We start from the raw sequence: 23,532 nt of genomic DNA, 5'->3' as shown, positions 1-23,532 counted from the left end.
ACCAGTCCGAGAGCCACCACCAGCACACAAGTGACCGCACAGACCAGTCCGAGGAGCCACCACCAGCACATAAGTGACCGTACAGACCAGTCCGAGCAGCCACCACCAGCACATAAGTGACCGCACAGACCAGTCCGAGCAGCTACTACCAGCACATAAGTGACCGCACAGACCAGACCGAGCAGCCACCACCAGCACATAAGTGACCGCACAGACCAGTCCAAGCAGCTACTACAGGCGACGACCTACAGGCAGGGAGCACTTTAGCAGCATCTTTTCAGCAGGCAGTAAAGTAATTGGGCGACTTAACTCCACCCATAGGGATTGTGATGTCACCAGATGACACAGTCGGGGCAGGAGGCGTCCGGTGCTGTACGAGGGGGCAGGAGCTACACATTTACTGGGGCAATAGTGCACATCTCTGGAACAATCTGGAACCAGCCCAGGACTCGGGGCATTGCAGGGGGCAGACATGATCACGGGGGCTTCTCTCTGGAGTGCTCAGCTTGGAGATTTCCTTCGGGGGTACAAGGGATTTGGTCCAGTGTAACGCTCTTGGAATCAGTACTTTCCCAGGACGGTGGCCAGCAGAGCCATGCGCACGTACATCCATTCTCCGCCTGCCGGAAGTACGCGGCCCGGGGGTCAGAGTCCACCTCAAAGCTACAGGGGAGAACAAGCAAAGAGAAGGTGACGGAGACCACCCCACAGCATGCCCCTAATGCTACACCCAGCCTGCCACAGGAGCCCCCCAGAGGTGGTCAGCCACTAATGCTACACCCAGCCTGCCACAGAAGCCCCCAGAGGTGGGCGGCCACTAATGCTACACCCAGCCTGCCACAGGAGCCCCCAGAGGTGGGCAGCCACTAATGCTACACCCAGCCTCCACAGGAGCCCCCCAGAGGTGGGCAGCCACTAATGCTACACCCAGCCTGCCACAGGAGCCTCCCCAGAGGTGGGCAGCCACTAATGCTACACCCAGCCTGCCACAGGAGCCCCCCAGAGGAGGCAGCCACTAATGCTACACCCAGCCTGCCACAGGAGCCTCCCCAGAGGTGGGCAGCCACTAATGCTACACCCAGCCTGCCACAGGAGCCCCCCAGAGGTGGGCGGCCACTAATGCTACACCCAGCCTGCCACAGGAGCCCCCAGAGGTGGGCCAGCCACAATGCTACACCCAGCCTGCCACAGGAGCCCCCAGAGGTGGGCAGCCACTAATGCTACACCCAGCCTGCCACAGGAGCCCCCCAGAGGAGGGCAGCCACTAATGCTACACCCAGCTGCCACAGGAGCCCCCAGAGGTGGTCAGCCACTAATGCTACACCCAGCCTGCCACAGAAGCCCCCCAGAGGTGGGCGGCCACTAATGCTACACCCAGCCTGCCACAGGAGCCCCCCAGAGGTGGGCAGCCACTAATGCTACACCCAGCCTGCCACAGGAGCCCCCCCAGAGGTGGGCAGCCACTAATGCTACACCCAGCCTGCCACAGGAGCCTCCCCAGAGGTGGGCAGCCACTAATGCTACACCCAGCCTGCCACAGGAGCCCCCCAGAGGAGGGCAGCACTAATGCTACACCCAGCCTGCCACAGGAGCCTCCCCAGAGGTGGGCAGCCACTAATGCTACACCCAGCCTGCCACAGGAGCCCCCCCAGAGGTGGGCGGCCACTAATGCTACACCCAGCCTGCCACAGGAGCCCCCCAGAGGTGGGCAGCCACTAATGCTACACCCAGCCTGCCACAGGAGCCCCCCCAGAGGTGGGCAGCCACTAATGCTACACCCAGCCTGCCACAGGAGCCTCCCCAGAGGTGGGCAGCCACTAATGCTACACCCAGCCTGCCACAGGAGCCCCCCAGAGGTGGGCGGCCACTAATGCTACACCCAGCCTGCCACAGGAGCCCCCCAGAGGTGGGCAGCCACTAATGCTACACCCAGCCTGCCACAGGAGCCCCCCCAGAGGTGGGCAGCCACTAATGCTACTCCCAGCCTGCCACAGGAGCCTCCCCAGAGGTGGGCAGCAACTAATGCTACACCCAGCCTGCCACAGGAGCCCCCCCAGAGGTGGGCAGCCACTAATGCTACACCCAGCCTGCCACAGGAGCCCCCCAGAGGTGGGCAGCCACTAAGCTACACCCAGCCTGCCACAGGAGCCCCCCAGAGGTGGGCAGCCACTAATGCTACACCCAGCCTGCCACAGGAGCCCCCCAGAGGTGGGCAGCCACTAATGCTACACCCAGCCTGCCACAGAAGCCCCCCAGAGGTGGTCAGCCACTAATGCTACACCCAGCCTGCCACAGGAGCCCCCCAGAGGTGGGCAGCCACTAATGCTACACCCAGCCTGCCACAGGAGCCCCCCAGAGGTGGGCAGCCACTAATCCTACACCCAGCCTGCCACAAGGAGCCCCCCAGAGGTGGGCGGCCACTAATGCTACACCCAGCCTGCCACAGGAGCCTCCCCAGAGGTGGTCAGCCACTAATGCTACACCCAGCCTGCCACAGGAGCCCCCCAGAGGTGGGCGGCCACTAATGCTACACCCAGCCTGCCACAGGAGCCCCCCAGAGGAGGGCAGCCACTATGCTACACCCAGCCTGCCACAGGAGCCCCCCAGAGGTGGGCAGCCACTAATGCTACACCCAGCTGCCACAGAAGCCCCCAGAGGTGGTCAGCCACTAATGCTACACCCAGCCTGCACAGAAGCCCCCCAGAGGAGGGCAGCCACTAATGCTACACCCAGCCTGCCACAGGAGCCCCCCCAGAGGTGGGCAGCCACTAATGCTACACCCAGCCTGCCACAGAAGCCCCCAGAGGTGGTCAGCCACTAATGCTACACCCAGCCTGCCACAGGAGCCCCCCCAGAGGTGGGCAGCCACTAATGCTACACCCAGCCTGCCACAGAAGCCTCCCCAGAGGTGGTTCAGCCACTAATGCTACACCCAGCCTGCCACAGAAGCCCCCCAGAGGAGGGCAGCCACTAATGCTACACCCAGCCTGCCACAGGAGCCCCCCAGAGGAGGGCAGCCACTAATGCTACACCCAGCCTGCCACAGGAGCCCCCCAGAGGTGGTCAGCCACTAATGCTACACCCAGCCTGCACAGGAGCCTCCCCAGAGGTGGGCAGCCACTAATGCTACACCCAGCCTCCCACAGGAGCCCCCCAGAGGTGGGCGGCCACTAATGCTCACCCCTGGATATCTATGTGCCACGGTTACTCACCTGATCTCATTGACGCGTGGCATTGGATGCATCACCACCATCTTTTTCTTGGCGCGGGTCATGATGTGTGGGGTGAGGATGAACTGTCCGAAACACTAGAGACAAACCATGAGTGTTACCTGGCGGCGGCGACGCCCCTTGCCCCGCCCCCCGGGCTGGAGCGGTCACTTACCTGGTCATACTCCTCCTTGCTCTCGAACCTCTCCTTCTGTATCCGGGTCATGTAGAGGACATCCGTGTCCGGCAGCGCCTCCTCTATACTGTCAAACTCCTCCTACAAGAGGGCGAGGGTCACTACCAGGGTCACCCCATGCCAGGGCAGCAGCGGCCCGTACACTCACCTGCTTGATTCCCTTGGAAGCCACAAAGTGGATGATGCTGGAGGGCATGCGCAGGCTGCGGGGGGTCACGTATCGCAGGTTAATGCGGTACTGGGTCAGGAGACGCGCCAGGGAGTGCACCGTGCGCCCGTGCTTCAGGTCTCCCACCATGGTGATCTGCGGAGGGCACACGCATGAGACATACATGACAGGGCCCCAGTGTGACCCACCCCCCAGGTAAGTGCCCCTACTTACAGTCATGCCATTGACAGTGCCCAGCTCCTCCCGGATGGTGAAGATGTCCAGCAGCGCCTGTGTTGGGTGCTCGCCCACTCCGTCTCCCGCATTGATGACTGGTTTGCGGCAATGCTTGGCTGCGAGCTGCGGGGAGGGCACAGGTTAGCGGCAGGATGGGGGGGGGGGGATTTCGTAGGTTAGCGGCAGGATGGGGGGGGGCGCAGGTTAGCGGCAGGATGGGGGGGGGCGCAGGTTAGCGGCAGGATGGGGGGGTAGCAGGATGGGGGGGGCGCAGGTTAGCGGCAGGATGGGGGGGAGGGCGCAGGTTAGCGGCAGGATGGGGGGGGGAGGGCGCAGGTTAGCGGCAGAATGGGGGATTTCGTAGGTTAGCGGCAGGATGGGGGGGGGCGCAGGTTAGCGGCAGGATGGGGGGGGGGGCGAGGGCGTAGGTTAGCGGCAGGATGGGGGGGGGGCGCAGGTTAGCGGCAGGATGGGGGGGGGGGCGCAGGTTAGCGGCAGGATGGGGGGGGGCGCAGGTTAGCGGCAGGATGGGGGGGGGCGCAGGTTAGCGGCAGGATGGGGGGGGGGGCGAGGGCGCAGGTTAGCGGCAGGATGGGGGGGGGCGCAGGTTAGCGGCAGGATGGGGGGGGCGCAGGTTAGCGGCAGGATGGGGGGGCGCAGGTTAGCGGCAGGATGGGGGGGGGGGCGAGGGCGCAGGTTAGCGGCAGGATGGGGGGGGGGGGAGAGGAGCAGGTTAGCGGCAGGATGGGGGGGGGGGGCGCAGGTTAGCGGCAGGATGGGGGGGGGGCGAGGGCGCAGGTTAGCGGCAGGATGGGGGGGGGGGGGAGGGAGCAGGTTAGCGGCAGGATGGGGGGGGGGGGCACCTACCTCCACGGCACCGGGCTCGGGATGGCGCACACCAGCACATCGGAGTAGCAGCTCAGGTCTGCACGGAGTCGCTCAGAGATTCTCCCTTCTGAGAGGACGACGTGGTCTCCGAGAACGTGATCACCGATCCCCCCAGGCGATGCATGGCCGCCGCAAACGAGCTGCTGGTGCGAGTGCTCGCCTCAAAGAACATGGAGGCCATGACCTTACCCTAAAGAGGAGGGCAGAGGGTGAGGACCGAGGTGGCGGGGGTGGGGGAAGAGGCCAGCCCAGGGGAGAGAGGGGGAAGAGGGCCCGGGGGAGGGGGAAGAGGCCAGCCCAGGGGAAGGGGGAAGAGGCCACCAGCCCAGGGGAGGGGATAGAGGCAAGAGGCCAGCCCAGGGGAGGGGGGAAGAGGCCAGCCCAGGGGAGAGAGGGGGGGGTTAGAGGCCAGCCCAGGGGAGAGAGGGGGGGTTAGAGGCCAGCCCAGGGGAGAGAGGGGGGGGTAGAGGCCAGCCCAGGGGAGAGAGGGGGGGTTAGAGGCCAGCCCAGGGGAGAGAGGGGGGGGTTAGAGGCCAGCCCAGGGGAGAGAGGGGGGGGGTTAGAGGCCAGCCCAGGGGAGGGGGGAAGAGGCCAGCCCAGGGGAGAGAGGGGAAGGGGAGAGGCCCAGCCCGGGGGAGAGTGGGGGGGTTAGAGGCCAGCCCAGGGGAGAGAGGGGGAAGGGGAAGAGGCCAGCCTGGGGGAAGGGGGGAAGAGGCCAGCCGGGGAAGGGGGGGGAAGAGGCCAGCCCGGGGGAAGGGGGAAAGAGGCCAGCCCGGGGAAGGGGGAAAGAGGCCAGCCCGGGGGAAGGGGGAAAGAGGCCAGCCCAGGGAGAGAGGGGGGGTTAGAGGCCAGCCCAGGGGAGAGAGGGGGAAGGGAAGAGGCCAGCCTGGGGAAGGGGGGAAGAGGCCAGCCCGGGGGAAGAGGCCAGCCCAGGGGGGAGAGGGGGGTTAGAGGCCAGCCCAGGGGAGAGAGGGGGAAGGGGAAGAGGCCAGCCCGGGGGAAGGGGGGGGGGAAGAGGCCAGCCCAGGGGAAGGGGGGGGGAAGAGGCCAGCCCAGGGGAAGGGGGGGGAAGAGGCCAGCCCAGGGAGAGGGGGGGGGGGAAGAGGCCAGCCCAGGGGAGGGGGGAAGAGGCCAGCCCAGGGGAGAGGGCGGGGGGGGGGGGGGGAAGAGGCCAGCCCAGGGGGGGGGGGTAGGGGCCAGCCCGGGGGAGAGAGGGAAGAGGCCAGCCCAGGGAGAGAGGGGGAAGGGGAAGAGGCCAGCCCAGTGTGGGGGGGGGGGTGTTGGGTAGGGGAAGAGGCCAGCCCAGGGGAGGGGGAAGAGGCCAGCCCAGGGGAGAGAGGGGGGGTTAGAGGCCAGCCCAGGGGAGAGAGGGGGGGTTAGAGGCCAGCCCAGGGGAGAGAGGGGGGGGTTAGAGGCCAGCCCAGGGGAGAGAGGGGGGTTAGAGGCCAGCCCAGGGGAGAGAGGGGGGGTTAGAGGCCAGCCCAGGGAGGGGGAAGAGGCCAGCCCAGGGGAGAGAGGGGGAAGGGGAAGAGGCCAGCCCGGGGAAGGGGGAAGAGGCCAGCCAGGGGAGAGAGGGGGGGGTTAGAGGCCAGCCCAGGGGAGGGGGGAAGAGGCCAGCCCGGGGAAGGGGGAAGAGGCCAGCCCAGGGGAGAGAGGGGGGGGTTAGAGGCCAGCCCAGGGAGGGGGGAAGAGGCCAGCCCAGGGGAGAGAGGGGGAAGGGGGGGAAGAGGCCAGCCCGGGGGAAGGGGGGGAAGAGGCCAGCCCGGGGGAAGGGGGGGAAGAGGCCAGCCCGGGGAAGGGGGGGAAGAGGCCAGCCCGGGGAAGGGGGAAAGAGGCCAGCCCGGGGGAAGGGGGAAAGAGGCCAGCCCGGGGGAAGGGGGAAAGAGGCCAGCCCAGGGGAGAGAGGGGGGGGTTAGAGGCCAGCCAGGGGAGAGAGGGGAAGGGGAAGAGGCCAGCCCGGGGGAGAGAGGGGGGGGTTAGAGGCCAGCCCAGGGGAGAGAGGGGGGGGTTAGAGGCCAGCCCAGGGGAGAGAGGGGGAAGGGGAAGAGGCCAGCCCGGGGAGGGGGGAAGAGGCCAGCCCGGGGAAGGGGGGGAAGAGGCCAGCCCAGGGGAGAGAGGGGGGGGTTAGAGGCCAGCCCAGGGAGAGAGGGGGAAGGGGAAGAGGCCAGCCCAGGGGAGAGAGGGGGAAGGGAAGAGGCCAGCCGGGGAAGGGGGGGGGGAAGAGGCCAGCCCAGGGAAGGGGGGGGGAAGAGGCCAGCCCAGGGAAGGGGGGGGGGGAAGAGGCCAGCCAGGGGAGAGAGGGGAAGGGGAAGAGGCCAGCCCAGGGAGAGAGGGGGAAGGGGAAGAGGCCAGCCCAGGGGAGAGAGGGGGAAGGGGAAGAGGGCAGCCCAGGGGAGAGAGGGGGGGGGGGAAGAGGCCAGCCCGGGGGAAGGGGGGGGGGAAGAGGCCAGCCCAGGGGAAGGGGGGGGGGAAGAGGCCAGCCCAGGGGAAGGGGGGGGGGAAGAGGCCAGCCCAGGGGAGAGAGGGGGAAGGGGAAGAGGCCAGCCCGGGGAAGGGGGAAAGAGGCCAGCCGGGGAAGGGGGAAAGAGGCCAGCCCGGGGGAAGGGGGAAAGAGGCCAGCCCAGGGAGAGAGGGGGGGGTTAGAGGCCAGCCCAGGGGAGAGAGGGGGAAGGGGAAGAGGCCAGCCCGGGGGAAGGGGGGGAAGAGGCCAGCCCGGGGGAAGGGGGAAGAGGCCAGCCCAGGGGAGAGAGGGGGGGGAAGAGGCCAGCCCAGGGGAAGGGGGGGGGGGAAGAGGCCAGCCCAGGGGAGAGAGGGGAAGGGGAAGAGGCCAGCCCAGGGGAGAGAGGGGGAAGGGGAAGAGGCCAGCCCAGGGGAGAGAGGGGGAAGGGGAGAGGCCAGCCCGGGGAAGGGGGGGGGGAAGAGGCCAGCCCGGGGAAGGGGGAAAGAGGCCAGCCCGGGGGAAGGGGGAAAGAGGCCAGCCAGGGGAGAGAGGGGGGGTTAAGAGGCCAGCCCAGGGAGAGAGGGGGAAGGGGAAGAGGCCAGCCCAGGGAGAGAGGGGGGGGTAGAGGCCAGCCCAGGGGAGAGAGGGGGAAGGGGAAGAGGCCAGCCCGGGGGAAGGGGGGGAAGAGGCCAGCCCGGGGGAAGGGGGAAGAGGCCAGCCCAGGGGAGAGAGGGGGGGGTTAGAGGCCAGCCCAGGGGAGAGAGGGGGAAGGGGAAGAGGCCAGCCCAGGGGAGAGAGGGGAAGGGGAAGAGGCCAGCCCAGGGGAAGGGGGGGGGGAAGAGGCCAGCCGGGGAAAGGGGGGAAGAGGCCAGCCCAGGGGAGAGAGGGGGGGGTAAGAGGCCAGCCCGGGGGAGAGAGGGGGAAGGGAAGAGGCCAGCCCAGGGGAGAGAGGGGGAAGGGAAGAGGCCAGCCCGGGGAAGGGGGGGGGGGAAGAGGCCAGCCCCAGGGAGAGGGGGGGGGGAAGAGGCCAGCCCAGGGGAGAGGGGGGGGGGGGAAAGGCCAGCCCAGGGGAGAGGGGGGGGGGGAAGAGGCCAGCCCAGGGGAGAGGGGGGGGGGGGAAGAGGCCAGCCCAGGGGAGAGGGGGGGGGGGAAGAGGCCAGCCCAGGGGAGAGGGGGGAGGGGGGGAAGAGGCCAGCCCAGGGGAGAGGGGGGGGGGGGGGGAAGAGGCCAGCCCAGGGGAGAGGGGGGAGCCCAGGGGAGGGGGGAAGAGGCCAGCCCAGGGGAGGGGGGAAGAGGCCAGCCCAGGGGGAGGGGGGGGGGGGGGAAGAGGCCAGCCAGGGGAGGGGGGAAGAGGCCAGCCCAGGGGAGGGGGGAAGAGGCCAGCCAGGGGAGGGGGGAAGAGGCCAGCCCAGGGGAGGGGGGAGGACAGGGAGGGGAAGAGGCCAGCCCGGGGGAGAGAGGGGGAAGGGGAAGAGGCAGCCAGGGGAGGGGGGAAGAGGCCAGCCCAGGGAGGGGGGAGAGGCCAGCCCAGGGGAGGGGGAAGAGGCCAGCCCAGGGGAGGGGGAAGAGGCCAGCCCAGGGGAGGGGGGAAGAGGCCAGCCCAGGGGAGGGGGGAAGAGGCCAGCCCAGGGGAGGGGGGAAGAGGCCAGCCCAGGGGAGGGGGAAGAGGCCAGCCCAGGGGAGGGGGGAAGAGGCCAGCCCAGGGGAGGGGGGAAGAGGCCAGCCCGGGGGAGAGAGGGGGAAGGGGAAGAGGCCAGCCCAGGGGAGAGAGGGGGAAGGGGGAAGAGGCCAGCCCGGGGGAAGGGGGGGAAGAGGCCAGCCCGGGGGAAGGGGGGAAGAGGCCAGCCCGGGGGAAGGGGGAAAGAGGCCAGCCGGGGGAAGGGGGAAGAGGCCAGCCCAGGGGAGAGAAGGGGGGGTTAGAGGCAGCCCAGGGGAGAGAGGGGGAAGGGGAGAGGCCCAGCCCGGGGGAGGGGGGGAAGAGGCCAGCCCGGGGGAAGGGGGGGGAAGAGGCCAGCCCGGGGGAAGGGGGGAAGAGGCCAGCCCGGGGAAGGGGGAAGAGGCCAGCCCCAGGGGAGAGAGGGGGGGAAGAGGCCAGCCCAGGGGAGAGAGGGGAGGGGGAAGGGGAAGGGCCGCCCAGGGGAAGGGGGGAGGGAAGGGGGGGGGAAGAGGCCAGCCCAGGGGGAGAGGGGGGGAAGAGGCCAGCCCGGGGGAAGGGGGGGGGAAGAGGCCAGCCCAGGGGAAGGGGGGGGAAGAGGCCAGCCCAGGGGAGGAGGGGGGGGGAGAGGCCAGCCCAGGGGAGAGAGGGGGAAGGGGAAGAGGCCAGCCCAGGGGAGAGAGGGGGAAGGGGAGAGGCCAGCCCGGGGGAAGGGGGGGGGAAGAGGCCAGCCCAGGGGACAGGGGAGGAGGGGGAAGGGGAAGAGGCCAGCCGGGGGAAGGGGGGGGGGAAGAGGCCAGCCCGGGGAAGGGGGGGGAAGAGGCCAGAGCCCAGGGGAGAGAGGGGGGGGTTAGAGGCCAGCCCAGGGGAGAGAGGGGGAAGGGGAAGAGGCCAGCCCAGGGGAGAGAGGGGGAAGGGGAAGAGGCCAGCCCGGGGGAAGGGGGGGGGGAAGAGGCCAGCCCAGGGGAAGGGGGGGGGAAGAGGCCAGCCCAGGGGAAGGGGGGGGGGGAAGAGGCCAGCCCAGGGGAGAGAGGGGGAAGGGGAAGAGGCCAGCCCAGGGGAGAGAGGGGGAAGGGGAAGAGGCCAGCCCAGGGGAGAGAGGGGGAAGGGGAAGAGGCCAGCCCAGGGGAGAGAGGGGGGGGGGAAGAGGCCAGCCCGGGGGAAGGGGGGGGGGGAAGAGGCCAGCCCAGGGGAAGGGGGGGGGGAAGAGGCCAGCCCAGGGGAAGGGGGGGGGGGAAGAGGCCAGCCCAGGGGAGAGAGGGGGAAGGGGAAGAGGCCAGCCCGGGGGAAGGGGGGGGGAAGAGGCCAGCCCGGGGGAAGGGGGAAAGAGGCCAGCCCGGGGGAAGGGGGAAAGAGGCCAGCCCGGGGGAAGGGGGAAAGAGGCCAGCCCAGGGGAGAGAGGGGGGGGTTAGAGGCCAGCCCAGGGGAGAGAGGGGGAAGGGGAAGAGGCCAGCCCGGGGGAAGGGGGGGAAGAGGCCAGCCCGGGGGAAGGGGGAAGAGGCCAGCCCAGGGGAGAGAGGGGGGGGGGAAGAGGCCAGCCCAGGGGAGAGGGGGGGGGGAAGAGGCCAGCCCAGGGGAGAGGGGGGGGGGAAGAGGCCAGCCCAGGGGAGAGGGGGGGGGGGAAGAGGCCAGCCCAGGGGAGAGGGGGGGGGGGGAAGAGGCCAGCCCAGGGGAGAGGGGGGGGGGGGGAAGAGGCCAGCCCAGGGGAGGGGGGGAAGAGGCCAGCCCAGGGGAGAGGGGGGGGGGGGGAAGAGGCCAGCCCAGGGGAGAGGGGGGGGGGGGGGAAGAGGCCAGCCCAGGGGAGGGGGGAAGAGGCCAGCCCAGGGGAGAGGGGGGGGGGGGGGGAAGAGGCCAGCCCAGGGGAGAGGGGAAGAGGCCAGCCCAGGGGAGGGGGGAAGAGGCCAGCCCAGGGGAGGGGGGAAGAGGCCAGCCCAGGGGAGGGGGGAAGAGGCCAGCCCAGGGGAGGGGGGAAGGGGAAGAGGCCAGCCCGGGGGAGAGAGGGGGAAGGGGGGAAGAGGCCAGCCCAGGGGAGGGGGGAAGAGGCCAGCCCAGGGGAGGGGGGAAGAGGCCAGCCCAGGGGAGGGGGGAAGAGGCCAGCCCAGGGGAGGGGGGAAGAGGCCAGCCCAGGGGAGGGGGGAAGAGGCCAGCCCAGGGGAGGGGGGAAGAGGCCAGCCCAGGGGAGGGGGGAAGAGGCCAGCCCAGGGGAGGGGGGAAGAGGCCAGCCCGGGGGAGAGAGGGGGAAGGGGAAGAGGCCAGCCCAGGGGAGAGAGGGGGAAGGGGGGGAAGAGGCCAGCCCGGGGGAAGGGGGGGAAGAGGCCAGCCCGGGGGAAGGGGGGGAAGAGGCCAGCCCGGGGGAAGGGGGGGAAGAGGCCAGCCCGGGGGAAGGGGGAAAGAGGCCAGCCCGGGGGAAGGGGGAAAGAGGCCAGCCCAGGGGAGAGAGGGGGGGGTTAGAGGCCAGCCCAGGGGAGAGAGGGGGAAGGGGAAGAGGCCAGCCCGGGGGAAGGGGGGGGAAGAGGCCAGCCCGGGGGAAGGGGGGGGAAGAGGCCAGCCCGGGGGAAGGGGGGGAAGAGGCCAGCCCGGGGGAAGGGGGGGAAGAGGCCAGCCCAGGGGAGAGAGGGGGGGGTTAGAGGCCAGCCCAGGGGAGAGAGGGGGAAGGGGAAGAGGCCAGCCCGGGGGAAGGGGGGAAGAGGCCAGCCCGGGGGAAGGGGGGAAGAGGCCAGCCCGGGGGAAGGGGGGGGGGAAGAGGCCAGCCCAGGGGAAGGGGGGGGAAGAGGCCAGCCCAGGGGAAGGGGGGGGGGGAAGAGGCCAGCCCAGGGGAAGGGGGGGGGGGGGAAGAGGCCAGCCCAGGGGAAGGGGGGGGGAAGAGGCCAGCCCAGGGGAGAGAGGGGGAAGGGGGGAAGAGGCCAGCCCGGGGGAAGGGGGGGAAGAGGCCAGCCCGGGGGAAGGGGGGGAAGAGGCCAGCCCGGGGGAAGGGGGAAAGAGGCCAGCGCGGGGGAAGGGGGAAAGAGGCCAGCCCGGGGGAAGGGGGGGGGGGGGAAGAGGCCAGCCCGGGGGAAGGGGGGGGGGGGGTTAGAGGCCAGCCCGGGGGAGAGAGGGGGGGGTTAGAGGCCAGCCCAGGGGAAGGGGGGGGGGGAAGAGGCCAGCCCAGGGGAAGGGGGGGGGGGAAGAGGCCAGCCCAGGGGAGAGAGGGGGAAGGGGAAGAGGCCAGCCCGGGGGAAGGGGGGGGAAGAGGCCAGCCCGGGGGAAGGGGGAAAGAGGCCAGCCCGGGGGAAGGGGGAAAGAGGCCAGCCCAGGGGAGAGAGGGGGGGGTTAGAGGCCAGCCCAGGGGAGAGAGGGGGAAGGGGAAGAGGCCAGCCCAGGGGAGAGAGGGGGGGGTTAGAGGCCAGCCCAGGGGAGAGAGGGGGAAGGGGAAGAGGCCAGCCCGGGGGAAGGGGGGGAAGAGGCCAGCCCGGGGGAAGGGGGAAGAGGCCAGCCCAGGGGAGAGAGGGGGGGGGTTAGAGGCCAGCCCAGGGGAGAGAGGGGGAAGGGGAAGAGGCCAGCCCAGGGGAGAGAGGGGGAAGGGGAAGAGGCCAGCCCAGGGGAAGGGGGGGGGGGGAAGAGGCCAGCCCGGGGGAAGGGGGAAGAGGCCAGCCCAGGGGAGAGAGGGGGGGGTTAGAGGCCAGCCCGGGGGAGAGAGGGGGAAGGGGAAGAGGCCAGCCCAGGGGAGAGAGGGGGAAGGGGAAGAGGCCAGCCCAGGGGAAGGGGGGGGGGAAGAGGCCAGCCCGGGGGAAGGGGGGGGGAAGAGGCCAGCCCAGGGGAGAGGGGGGGGGGGAAGAGGCCAGCCCAGGGGAGAGGGGGGGGGGGGGAAGAGGCCAGCCCAGGGGAGAGGGGGGGGGGGGAAGAGGCCAGCCCAGGGGAGAGGGGGGGGGGAAGAGGCCAGCCCAGGGGAGAGGGGGGGGGGAAGAGGCCAGCCCAGGGGAGAGGGGGGGGGGAAGAGGCCAGCCCAGGGGAGAGGGGGGGGGGGAAGAGGCCAGCCCAGGGGAGAGGGGGGGGGGGGGAAGAGGCCAGCCCAGGGGAGGGGGGGAAGAGGCCAGCCCAGGGGAGAGGGGGGGGGGGGGGAAGAGGCCAGCCCAGGGGAGAGGGGGGGGGGGGAAGAGGCCAGCCCAGGGGAGGGGGGAAGAGGCCAGCCCAGGGGAGAGGGGGGGGGGGGGGAAGAGGCCAGCCCAGGGGAGAGGGGAAGAGGCCAGCCCAGGGGAGGGGGGAAGAGGCCAGCCCAGGGGAGGGGGGAAGAGGCCAGCCCAGGGGAGGGGGGAAGAGGCCAGCCCAGGGGAGGGGGGAAGGGGAAGAGGCCAGCCCGGGGGAGAGAGGGGGAAGGGGGGAAGAGGCCAGCCCGGGGGAGAGAGGGGGAAGGGGGGAAGAGGCCAGCCCAGGGGAGGGGGGAAGAGGCCAGCCCAGGGGAGGGGGGAAGAGGCCAGCCCAGGGGAGGGGGGAAGAGGCCAGCCCAGGGGAGGGGGGAAGAGGCCAGCCCAGGGGAGGGGGGAAGAGGCCAGCCCAGGGGAGGGGGGAAGAGGCCAGCCCAGGGGAGGGGGGAAGAGGCCAGCCCAGGGGAGGGGGGAAGAGGCCAGCCCAGGGGAGGGGGGAAGAGGCCAGCCCGGGGGAGAGAGGGGGAAGGGGAAGAGGCCAGCCCAGGGGAGAGAGGGGGAAGGGGGGAAGAGGCCAGCCCGGGGGAAGGGGGGGAAGAGGCCAGCCCGGGGGAAGGGGGGGAAGAGGCCAGCCCGGGGGAAGGGGGAAAGAGGCCAGCCCGGGGGAAGGGGGAAAGAGGCCAGCCCAGGGGAGAGAGGGGGGGGTTAGAGGCCAGCCCAGGGGAGAGAGGGGGAAGGGGAAGAGGCCAGCCCGGGGGAAGGGGGGGGAAGAGGCCAGCCCGGGGGAAGGGGGGGGAAGAGGCCAGCCCGGGGGAAGGGGGGGGAAGAGGCCAGCCCGGGGGAAGGGGGAAAGAGGCCAGCCCAGGGGAGAGAGGGGGGGGTTAGAGGCCAGCCCAGGGGAGAGAGGGGGAAGGGGAAGAGGCCAGCCCGGGGGAAGGGGGGAAGAGGCCAGCCCGGGGGAAGGGGGGGGGAAGAGGCCAGCCCAGGGGAAGGGGGGGAAGAGGCCAGCCCAGGGGAAGGGGGGGGGGGAAGAGGCCAGCCCAGGGGAAGGGGGGGGGGGAAGAGGCCAGCCCAGGGGAAGGGGGGGGGAAGAGGCCAGCCCAGGGGAGAGAGGGGGAAGGGGGGAAGAGGCCAGCCCGGGGGAGAGAGGGGGGGAAGAGGCCAGCCCGGGGGAAGGGGGGGAAGAGGCCAGCCCAGGGGAGAGAGGGGGGGGTTAGAGGCCAGCCCAGGGGAGAGAGGGGGAAGGGGAAGAGGCCAGCCCAGGGAGAGAGGGGGAAGGGGAAGAGGCCAGCCCGGGGGAAGGGGGGGGGGGAAGAGGCCAGCCCAGGGGAAGGGGGGGGAAGAGGCCAGCCCAGGGGAAGGGGGGGGGGAAGAGGCCAGCCCAGGGGAGAGAGGGGGAAGGGGAAGAGGCCAGCCCAGGGGAGAGAGGGGGAAGGGGAAGAGGCCAGCCCAGGGAGAGAGGGGGAAGGGGAAGAGGCCAGCCCAGGGGAGAGAGGGGGGGGGGAAGAGGCCAGCCCGGGGGAAGGGGGGGGGGAAGAGGCCAGCCCAGGGGAAGGGGGGGGGGAAGAGGCCAGCCCAGGGGAAGGGGGGGGGGAAGAGGCCAGCCCAGGGGAAGGGGGGGGGGAAGAGGCCAGCCCAGGGGAGAGAGGGGAAGGGGAAGAGGCCAGCCCGGGGGAAGGGGGAAAGAGGCCAGCCCGGGGGAAGGGGGAAAGAGGCCAGCCCGGGGGAAGGGGGAAAGAGGCCAGCCCAGGGGAGAGAGGGGGGGTTAGAGGCCAGCCCAGGGGAGAGAGGGGGAAGGGGAAGAGGCCAGCCCGGGGGAAGGGGGGGAAGAGGCCAGCCCGGGGGAAGGGGGAAGAGGCCAGCCCAGGGGAGAGAGGGGGGGGAAGAGGCCAGCCCAGGGGAGAGGGGGGGGGAAGAGGCCAGCCCAGGGGAGAGGGGGGGGGGGGAAGAGGCCAGCCCAGGGGAGAGGGGGGGGGGGGAAGAGGCCAGCCCAGGGAGGGGGGGAAGAGGCCAGCCCAGGGGAGGGGGGGAAGAGGCCAGCCCAGGGGAGAGGGGGGGGGGGGAAGAGGCCAGCCCAGGGGAGAGGGGGGGGGGGGGAAGAGGCCAGCCCAGGGGAGGGGGGAAGAGGCCAGCCCAGGGGAGAGGGGGGGGGGGGGGGGAAGAGGCCAGCCCAGGGGAGAGGGGAAGAGGCCAGCCCAGGGGAGGGGGGAAGAGGCCAGCCCAGGGGAGGGGGGAAGAGGCCAGCCCAGGGGAGGGGGGAAGAGGCCAGCCCAGGGGAGGGGGGAAGGGAAGAGGCCAGCCCGGGGGAGAGAGGGGGAAGGGGGGAAGAGGCCAGCCCAGGGGAGGGGGGAAGAGGCCAGCCCAGGGGAGGGGGGAAGAGGCCAGCCCAGGGGAGGGGGGAAGAGGCCAGCCCAGGGGAGGGGGGAAGAGGCCAGCCCAGGGGAGGGGGGAAGAGGCCAGCCCAGGGGAGGGGGAAGAGGCCAGCCCAGGGGAGGGGGGAAGAGGCCAGCCCAGGGGAGGGGGGAAGAGGCCAGCCCGGGGGAGAGAGGGGGAAGGGGAAGAGGCCAGCCCAGGGGAGAGAGGGGGAAGGGGGGGAAGAGGCCAGCCCGGGGGAAGGGGGGGAAGAGGCCAGCCCGGGGGAAGGGGGGGAAGAGGCCAGCCCGGGGAAGGGGGGAAGAGGCCAGCCCGGGGGAAGGGGGAAAGAGGCCAGCCCGGGGGAAGGGGGAAAGAGGCCAGCCCAGGGGAGAGAGGGGGGGGTTAGAGGCCAGCCCAGGGGAGAGAGGGGGAAGGGGAAGAGGCCAGCCCGGGGGAAGGGGGGGAAGAGGCCAGCCCGGGGGAAGGGGGGGGAAGAGGCCAGCCCGGGGGAAGGGGGGGAAGAGGCCAGCCCGGGGGAAGGGGGAAAGAGGCCAGCCCAGGGGAGAGAGGGGGGGGTTAGAGGCCAGCCCAGGGGAGAGAGGGGGAAGGGGAAGAGGCCAGCCCGGGGGAAGGGGGGAAGAGGCCAGCCCGGGGGAAGGGGGGGGGGAAGAGGCCAGCCCAGGGGAAGGGGGGGGAAGAGGCCAGCCCAGGGGAAGGGGGGGGGGGAAGAGGCCAGCCCAGGGGAAGGGGGGGGGGAAGAGGCCAGCCCAGGGGAAGGGGGGGGGAAGAGGCCAGCCCAGGGGAGAGAGGGGGAAGGGGGGAAGAGGCCAGCCCGGGGGAAGGGGGGGAAGAGGCCAGCCCGGGGGAAGGGGGGAAAGAGGCCAGCCCGGGGGAAGGGGGAAAGAGGCCAGCCCGGGGGAAGGGGGAAAGAGGCCAGCCCGGGGGAAGGGGGAAAGAGGCCAGCCCGGGGGAAGGGGGGGGGGGGGAAGAGGCCAGCCCGGGGGAAGGGGGGGGGGGGTTAGAGGCCAGCCCGGGGGAGAGAGGGGGGGGTTAGAGGCCAGCCCAGGGGAAGGGGGGGGGGGAAGAGGCCAGCCAGGGGAAGGGGGGGGGGGAAGAGGCCAGCCCAGGGAGAGAGGGGGAAGGGGAAGAGGCCAGCCCGGGGGAAGGGGGGGGAAGAGGCCAGCCCGGGGGAAGGGGGGGGGAAGAGGCCAGCCCGGGGGAAGGGGGGGGAAGAGGCCAGCCCGGGGGAAGGGGGGGGAAGAGGCCAGCCCGGGGGAAGGGGGGGGGAAGAGGCCAGCCCGGGGGAAGGGGGGGGGAAGAGGCCAGCCCGGGGGAAGGGGGGGGGAAGAGGCCAGCCCGGGGGAAGGGGGGGAAGAGGCCAGCCCGGGGGAAGGGGGGGGAAGAGGCCAGCCCGGGGGAAGGGGGGGAAGAGGCCAGCCCGGGGGAGGGGGGAAGAGGCCAGCCCAGGGGAGGGGGGAAGAGGCCAGCCCAGGGGAGAGAGGGGGGGGTTAGAGGCCAGCCCGGGGGAGAGAGGGGGGGGGTTAGAGGCCAGCTCGGGGGAGGGGGGAAGAGGCTAGCCCGGGGGAGGGGGGAAGAGGCCAGCCCGGGGGAGAGAGGGGGGGGTTAGAGGCCAGCCCGGGGGAGAGAGGGGGGGGTTAGAGGCCAGCCCGGGGGAGAGAGGGGGAAGGGGAAGAGGCCAGCCCAGGGGAGAGAGGGGGAAGGGGAAGAGGCCAGCCCGGGGGAAGGGGGGGGGGGAAGAGGCCAGCCCAGGGGAAGGGGGGGGGGAAGAGGCCAGCCCAGGGGAAGGGGGGGGGAAGAGGCCAGCCCAGGGGAAGGGGGGGGGAAGAGGCCAGCCCAGGGGAGAGAGGGGGAAGGGGAAGAGGCCAGCCCAGGGGAGAGAGGGGGGGGTTAGAGGCCAGCCCGGGGGAGAGAGGGGGGGGGGTTAGAGGCCAGCCCGGGGGAGGGGGGAAGAGGCCAGCCCGGGGGAGAGAGGGGGGGGTTAGAGGCCAGCCCGGGGGAGAGAGAGGGGGGGGGGGGTTAGAGGCCAGCCCGGGGGAGAGAGAGGGGGGGGGGGGAAGAGGCCAGCCCGGGGGAAGGGGGGGAAGAGGCCAGCCCGGGGGAAGGGGGGGGAAGAGGCCAGCCCGGGGAAGGGGGGGGGGGAAGAGGCCAGCCCGGTGGAAGGGGGGGGGGAAGAGGCCAGCCCGGTGGAAGGGGGGGGGAAGAGGCCAGCCCGGGGGAAGGGGGGGGGAAGAGGCCAGCCCAGGGGAGAGAGGGGGAAGGGGAAGAGGCCAGCCCAGGGGAGAGAGGGGGAAGGGGAAGAGGCCAGCCCGGGGGAAGGGGGGGGGGAAGAGGCCAGCCCAGGGGAAGGGGGGGGGGAAGAGGCCAGCCCAGGGGAAGGGGGGGGGGGGAAGAGGCCAGCCCAGGGGAGAGAGGGGGAAGGGGAAGAGGCCAGCCCAGGGGAGAGAGGGGGGGGTTAGAGGCCAGCCCGGGGGAGAGAGGGGGGGGGGTTAGAGGCCAGCCCGGGGGAGGGGGGAAGAGGCCAGCCCGGGGGAGAGAGGGGGGGGTTAGAGGCCAGCCCGGGGGAGAGAGAGGGGGGGGGGGGTTAGAGGCCAGCCCGGGGGAGAGAGAGGGGGGGGGGGGAAGAGGCCAGCCCGGGGGAAGGGGGGGGAAGAGGCCAGCCCGGGGGAAGGGGGGGGAAGAGGCCAGCCCGGGGGGAAGGGGGGGGGGAAGAGGCCAGCCCGGGGGAAGGGGGGGGGAAGAGGCCAGCCCGGGGGAAGGGGGGAAGAGGCCAGCCCAGGGGAGAGAGGGGGAAGGGGGGAAGAGGCCAGCCCGGGGGAAGGGGGGGAAGAGGCCAGCCCGGGGGAAGGGGGGGAAGAGGCCAGCCCGGGGGAAGGGGGGAAGAGGCCAGCCCGGGGGAAGAGGCCAGCCCAGGGGAAGAGGGGGGGAAACAGGCCAGCCCAGGGGAGGGGGTTAGAGGCCAGCCCAGGGGAGGGGGGGGGGGAAGAGGCCAGCCCGGGGGGGGGGGGGGAAGAGGCCAGCCCGGGGGAGGGGGGAAGAGGCCAGCCCAGGGGAAGGGGGGGGGAAGAGGCCAGCCCAGGGGAAGGGGGGGAAGAGGCCAGCCCAGGGGAAGGGGGGGGAAGAGGCCAGCCCAGGGGAAGAGGCCAGCCCGGGGGAGGGGGGAAGAGGCCAGCCCAGGGGAGGGGGTTAGAGGCCAGCCCAGGGGAGAGGGGGGGGGAAGAGGCCAGCCCAGGGGAGAGAGGGGGAAGGGGAAGAGGCCAGCCCAATGTGGGGGGGGGGGGGGGGAGGGGCAGAGGCCAGCCCAGGGGAAGGGGGAAGAGGCCAGCCCAGGGGAGGGGGGAAGAGGCCAGCCCAGGGGAGAGAGGGGGGGGTTAGAGGCCAGCCCAGGGGAGAGATGGGGGGGGTTAGAGGCCAGCCCGGGGGAGAGATGGGGGGGGGGGGAGAGGCCAGCCCAGGGGAGGGGGGAAGAGGCCAGCCCAGGGGAGAGAGGGGGGGGTTAGAGGCCAGCCCGGGGAGAGAGGGGGGGGGTTAGAGGCCAGCCCGGGGGAGAGAGGGGGGGGTTAGAGGCCAGCCCGGGGGAGGGGGGAAGAGGCCAGCCCGGGGGAGGGGGGAAGAGGCCAGCCCGGGGGAGGGGGGAAGAGGCCAGCCCGGGGGAGAGAGGGGGGGGTTAGAGGCCAGCCCGGGGGAGAGAGGGGGGGGTTAGAGGCCAGCCCGGGGGAGAGAGGGGGGGGTTAGAGGCCAGCCCAGGGGAGAGAGGGGGAAGGGGAAGAGGCCAGCCCAGGGGAGAGGGGGGGAAGGGGAAGAGGCCAGCCCGGGGGAAGGGGGGGGGGAAGAGGCCAGCCCAGGGGAAGGGGGGGGGGAAGAGGCCAGCCCAGGGGAGAGAGGGGGAAGGGGAAGAGGCCAGCCCAGGGGAGAGAGGGGGAAGGGGAAGAGGCCAGCCCGGGGGAAGGGGGGGGGGGAAGAGGCCAGCCCAGGGGAAGGGGGGGGGGAAGAGGCCAGCCCAGGGGAAGGGGGGGGGGAAGAGGCCAGCCCAGGGGAAGGGGGGGGGGAAGAGGCCAGCCCAGGGGAAGGGGGGGGGGGGAAGAGGCCAGCCCAGGGGAGAGAGGGGGAAGGGGAAGAGGCCAGCCCAGGGGAGAGAGGGGGGGGTTAGAGGCCAGCCCGGGGGAGAGAGGGGGGGGTTAGAGGCCAGCCCGGGGGAGGGGGGAAGAGGCCAGCCCGGGGGAGGGGGGAAGAGGCCAGCCCGGGGGAGGGGGGAAGAGGCCAGCCCGGGGGAGAGAGGGGGGGGTTAGAGGCCAGCCCGGGGGAGAGAGAGGGGGGGGGGGTTAGAGGCCAGCCCGGGGGAGAGAGAGGGGGGGGGGGGAAGAGGCCAGCCCGGGGGAAGGGGGGGGGGTAAGAGGCCAGCCCGGGGGAAGGGGGGGGGGTAAGAGGCCAGCCCAGGGGAAGGGGGGGGGGAAGAGGCCAGCCCGGGGGAAGGGGGGGGGTAAGAGGCCAGCCCAGGGGAAGGGGGGGGGGGGGGGGGGAGAGGCCAGCCCAGGGGAAGGGGGGAAGAGGCCAGCCCGGGGGAGAGGGGGGAGGGGGAGAGAAAGGCCAGCCCGAGGGAGAGGGGGGAGGGGGAGAGAAAGGCCAGCCCGGGGGAGAGAGGGGGAAGAGGCCAGCCCGGGGAGAGAGGGGGAAGAGGCCAGCCCGGGGGAGAGAGGGGGAAGAGGCCAGCCCGGGGGAGAGAGGGGGAAGAGGCCAGCCCGGGGGAGAGGCCGCTCACCTTCAGGATGTCCAGGCTGCGCTCCTTCTGCACCAGCACCCGCAGCGTATGCGCCACATTGAAGAGGTGAGACATCTGCAAGAGACACCACGGCTCTAGTCACATCCAGATCTGCACCACCAGTCCTGCAGCTTTGGATGTGAATGAGTGGACGCACCTGATCCTTACTGAACTGCTTGACGGACAGGATGTGCTGCCCGATGAGGGGGTGCAGGAGCGGGGAGGTCGGCACGTGGGGGGCCCCCTGCAGGCTCATGTTCTGGGGGGACATCAGGCGGGGATTGGGGGAGGATGGGGGTAACCGTCATGGATGGTTGAGAGATCTACAAAATACACAACGAAGCATCAGTATATGACCCGGACCCCCAGGGAGAAGGGGCAGCGCCACACCGGGGGAAGGGGGGGCAGGACGCGCCACGCCGGGGGAGGGGCAGCACTCACCGGCTTCCAGAGGCTTCCTGGCCGCTCGCTCCTTCTGCTCCTCCGCTGCGGACACAAAGACACGGATCAGACACAGGGATATGGATCTGCTCCGTACAAACTCCTGCAAGAGCTGCCCTTGCTGCTTCGGATGTGACTGGAGTACATTACATAAATGTATAGGAAAACGCATGCCGATCAGGATGTGATTACAAAGAAATAAAGAGTTTGCAGCTCTGGGTGTGACTGGAGTAGAGGCTCCATGTGAGGTACAGCGCCCCCTGGTGATGCACCAGCACAGACCCCAATGGCGGCTAATAAAGGTCTGAGGGGCCGAGGGGGATACAAGGAGGAAGCTGCAAGTCTCCAGTCACATCGAGAGCTGCAACGCCAGGAGAGGCCCAAAGCTTGTGTGACAGCAGCTCTGGCTGTGACTGGAGGATCGCAGGGGCCGTGATCATTACCAACAAATCAAATCAAAGCCGAGAAAATGGGCGGCGGTCTCTGCCCAGGCTCCGCCCACAGAAGCCACCATGACCCGTAGTCCCGCTATCTGTGTTCGCGTGATTGGTGATAGATGATTGACAGAATTTTTGCCCCCCCCCCCCCGAGATTTTGGACCCTTCCGGTAGAGTTACCGCTCCTGGCGCTGGCACCGCGGTACTGAGCCCCGGCCGTCCTCCTGAGCGCTGTGTACAGGGGAGAAAGGGTTAACCCCAGCAGCCGCCACACGCAGTCACATGACCGACACGCAGCGGCCTCTCACCTGGGAGCCCGGGATCCGAGGAGCGGTGGGTCCTGGGGGGCAGATGGAAGCGGGGGTCCCCGGCAGGACCGGCTCTGCGGGGGCTGGGAGCGCGGCTGCGGATCGTCTCGCTCTGCATGGTGACCTGGCGATGGCGCTCCGGAGTCTGTGAGAAGGTAAGTACACACCAGTGAGCGGCTGTCATGCAGGGCGCGGAGGCGGGTCCTGTAGCCCCCACTCATTTCATAGCCCCGCCTCTACTTACCTTTACCACCTCCTTAGGGGGCGTCGGCTGTGCGGCTGGGAGCAGCGGGGGAGACCATTTCCTGACATCTTGCCCGTATCCGGCAGGCACTAGGACCTAGGAGACAGAGAGTGAGCAGAGCGCAGGGAGTCCTGGGGGCGGGGCATATGCTGGGGGTAGGTGGTCTGGTACCTGGCCATCGATGTAGGCGACCTCCCCCCGCAACACCACCCTGCGCACCGCACCCTTCAGCTTCAGACCTTCAAACGGCGTCCACTTAGACTTGGTGAACTGCATGGACTGCGGGACCACCCACTCGTGCTCCAGATCCACCTACAGGAGGGTAGGGGGGCAGAGGTCAGCAAGGAGCGGAGGGGTAGGGGGGGGAGGGCAGAGGTCAGCAAGGAGAGAGGGGTAGGGGGGGAGGGCAGAGGTCAGCAAGGAGAGAGGGGTAGGGGGGGGGAGGGCAGAGGTCAGCAAGGAGAGAGGGGTAGGGGGGGGAGGGCAGAGGTCAGCAAGGAGAGAGGGGTAGGGGGGGAGGGCAGAGGTCAGCAAGGAGAGAGGGGTAGGGGGGGGAGGGCAGAGGTCAGCAAGGAGAGAGGGGGCGGGGGAGGGCAGAGGTCAGCAAGGAGAAGGTTCAGAAAGATGGAGGAGGAGACATGTCCCGGGTAGGGGGGGGGGCACTTACCTCTATGTAGGTGTTCTCCTGCACTGGGAGAGAGAAGATTTTCTGGGGGTTCTCGTACAGGCGCTTGATGATGTCATCGATGGTCAGTCGCCCCTCGCTCACCGCCGTCAGTAGCAGGGGCAGCATAGTCTCCAGGCCGGGGTATCCAGGAGGGGGGTTAGGACCCTCCTTCTCCTCCACAGAATGGGGGGCTGGGGGCCAGAGAACACAACCAACTCACTGAGGGTGTCCTGTGGCCCCCACTATAGGGAGCAGGGAGGTGGGGGTCACATGGGTGAGGGTGGCCCCCACTATAGGGGGCAGGGAGGTGGGGGTCACATGGGTGAGGGTGGCCCCCACTATAGGGGGCAGGGAGGTGGGGGTCACATGGGTGAGGGTGGGGGGTATTATCAGGGGGCAGGGAGGTGGGGGTCACATGGGTGAGGGTGGGGGGTATTATCAGGGGGCAGGGAGGTGGGGGTCACATGGGTGAGGGTGGGGGGTATTATCAGGGGGCAGGGAGGTGGGGGTCACATGGGTGAGGGTGGGGGGTATTATCAGGGGGCAGGGAGGTGGGGGTCACATGGGTGAGGGTGGGGGGTATTATCAGGGGGCAGGGAGGTGGGGGTCACATGGGTGAGGGTGGGGGGTATTATCAGGGGGCAGGGAGGTGGGGGTCACATGGGTGAGGGTGGGGGGTATTATCAGGGGGCAGGGAGGTGGGGGTCACATGGGTGAGGGTGGGGGGTATTATCAGGGGGCAGGGAGGTGGGGGTCACATGGGTGAGGGTGGGGGGTATTATCAGGGGGCAGGGAGGTGGGGGTCACATGGGTGAGGGTGGGGGGTATTATCAGGGGGCAGGGAGGTGGGGGTCACATGGGTGAGGGTGGGGGGTATTATCAGGGGGCAGGGAGGTGGGGGTCACATGGGTGAGGGTGGGGGGTATTATCAGGGGGCAGGGAGGTGGGGGTCACATGGGTGAGGGTGGGGGGTATTATCAGGGGGCAGGGAGGTGGGGGTCACATGGGTGAGGGTGGGGGGTATTATCAGGGGGCAGGGAGGTGGGGGTCACATGGGTGAGGGTGGGGGGTATTATCAGGGGGCAGGGAGGTGGGGGTCACATGGGTGAGGGTGGGGGGTATTATCAGGGGGCAGGGAGGTGGGGGTCACATGGGTGAGGGTGGGGGGTATTATCAGGGGGCAGGGAGGTGGGGGTCACATGGGTGAGGGTGGGGGGTATTATCAGGGGGCAGGGAGGTGGGGGTCACATGGGTGAGGGTGGGGGGTATTATCAGGGGGCAGGGAGGTGGGGGTCACATGGGTGAGGGTGGGGGGTATTATCAGGGGGCAGGGAGGTGGGGGTCACATGGGTGAGGGTGGGGGGTATTATCAGGGGGCAGGGAGGTGGGGGTCACATGGGTGAGGCGTGG

General features: G+C 71.1%; 1 protein-coding gene across 1 annotated transcript; it reads right to left on the bottom strand.

The window, feature by feature from the left end:
• LOC140111731 (multifunctional protein CAD-like) lies at window positions 1-22,313 on the bottom strand (the record flags this gene model as incomplete). Its single annotated transcript, XM_072132424.1, is given in 17 exon segments — window positions 1-608; window positions 611-663; window positions 3,213-3,307; window positions 3,385-3,486; window positions 3,554-3,709; window positions 3,788-3,913; window positions 4,658-4,686; window positions 4,689-4,712; window positions 4,715-4,868; window positions 20,026-20,100; window positions 20,183-20,307; window positions 20,310-20,348; window positions 20,467-20,511; window positions 21,212-21,356; window positions 21,456-21,551; window positions 21,627-21,767; window positions 22,123-22,313. Coding segments are annotated over 17 exon segments (1,643 nt in total), but the record flags the coding sequence as incomplete, so codon positions are not given.
• Between the last annotated feature and the right edge of the window lie 1,219 nt (window positions 22,314-23,532).

The sequence above is a fragment of the Engystomops pustulosus genome, unplaced genomic scaffold (assembly GCF_040894005.1).
Source record: "Engystomops pustulosus unplaced genomic scaffold, aEngPut4.maternal MAT_SCAFFOLD_574, whole genome shotgun sequence".
NCBI lineage: Eukaryota > Metazoa > Chordata > Amphibia > Anura > Leptodactylidae > Engystomops > Engystomops pustulosus.
Note: the sequence above shows the minus strand (reverse complement) of the source record. Positions and strands in the feature narration are given on the sequence as shown.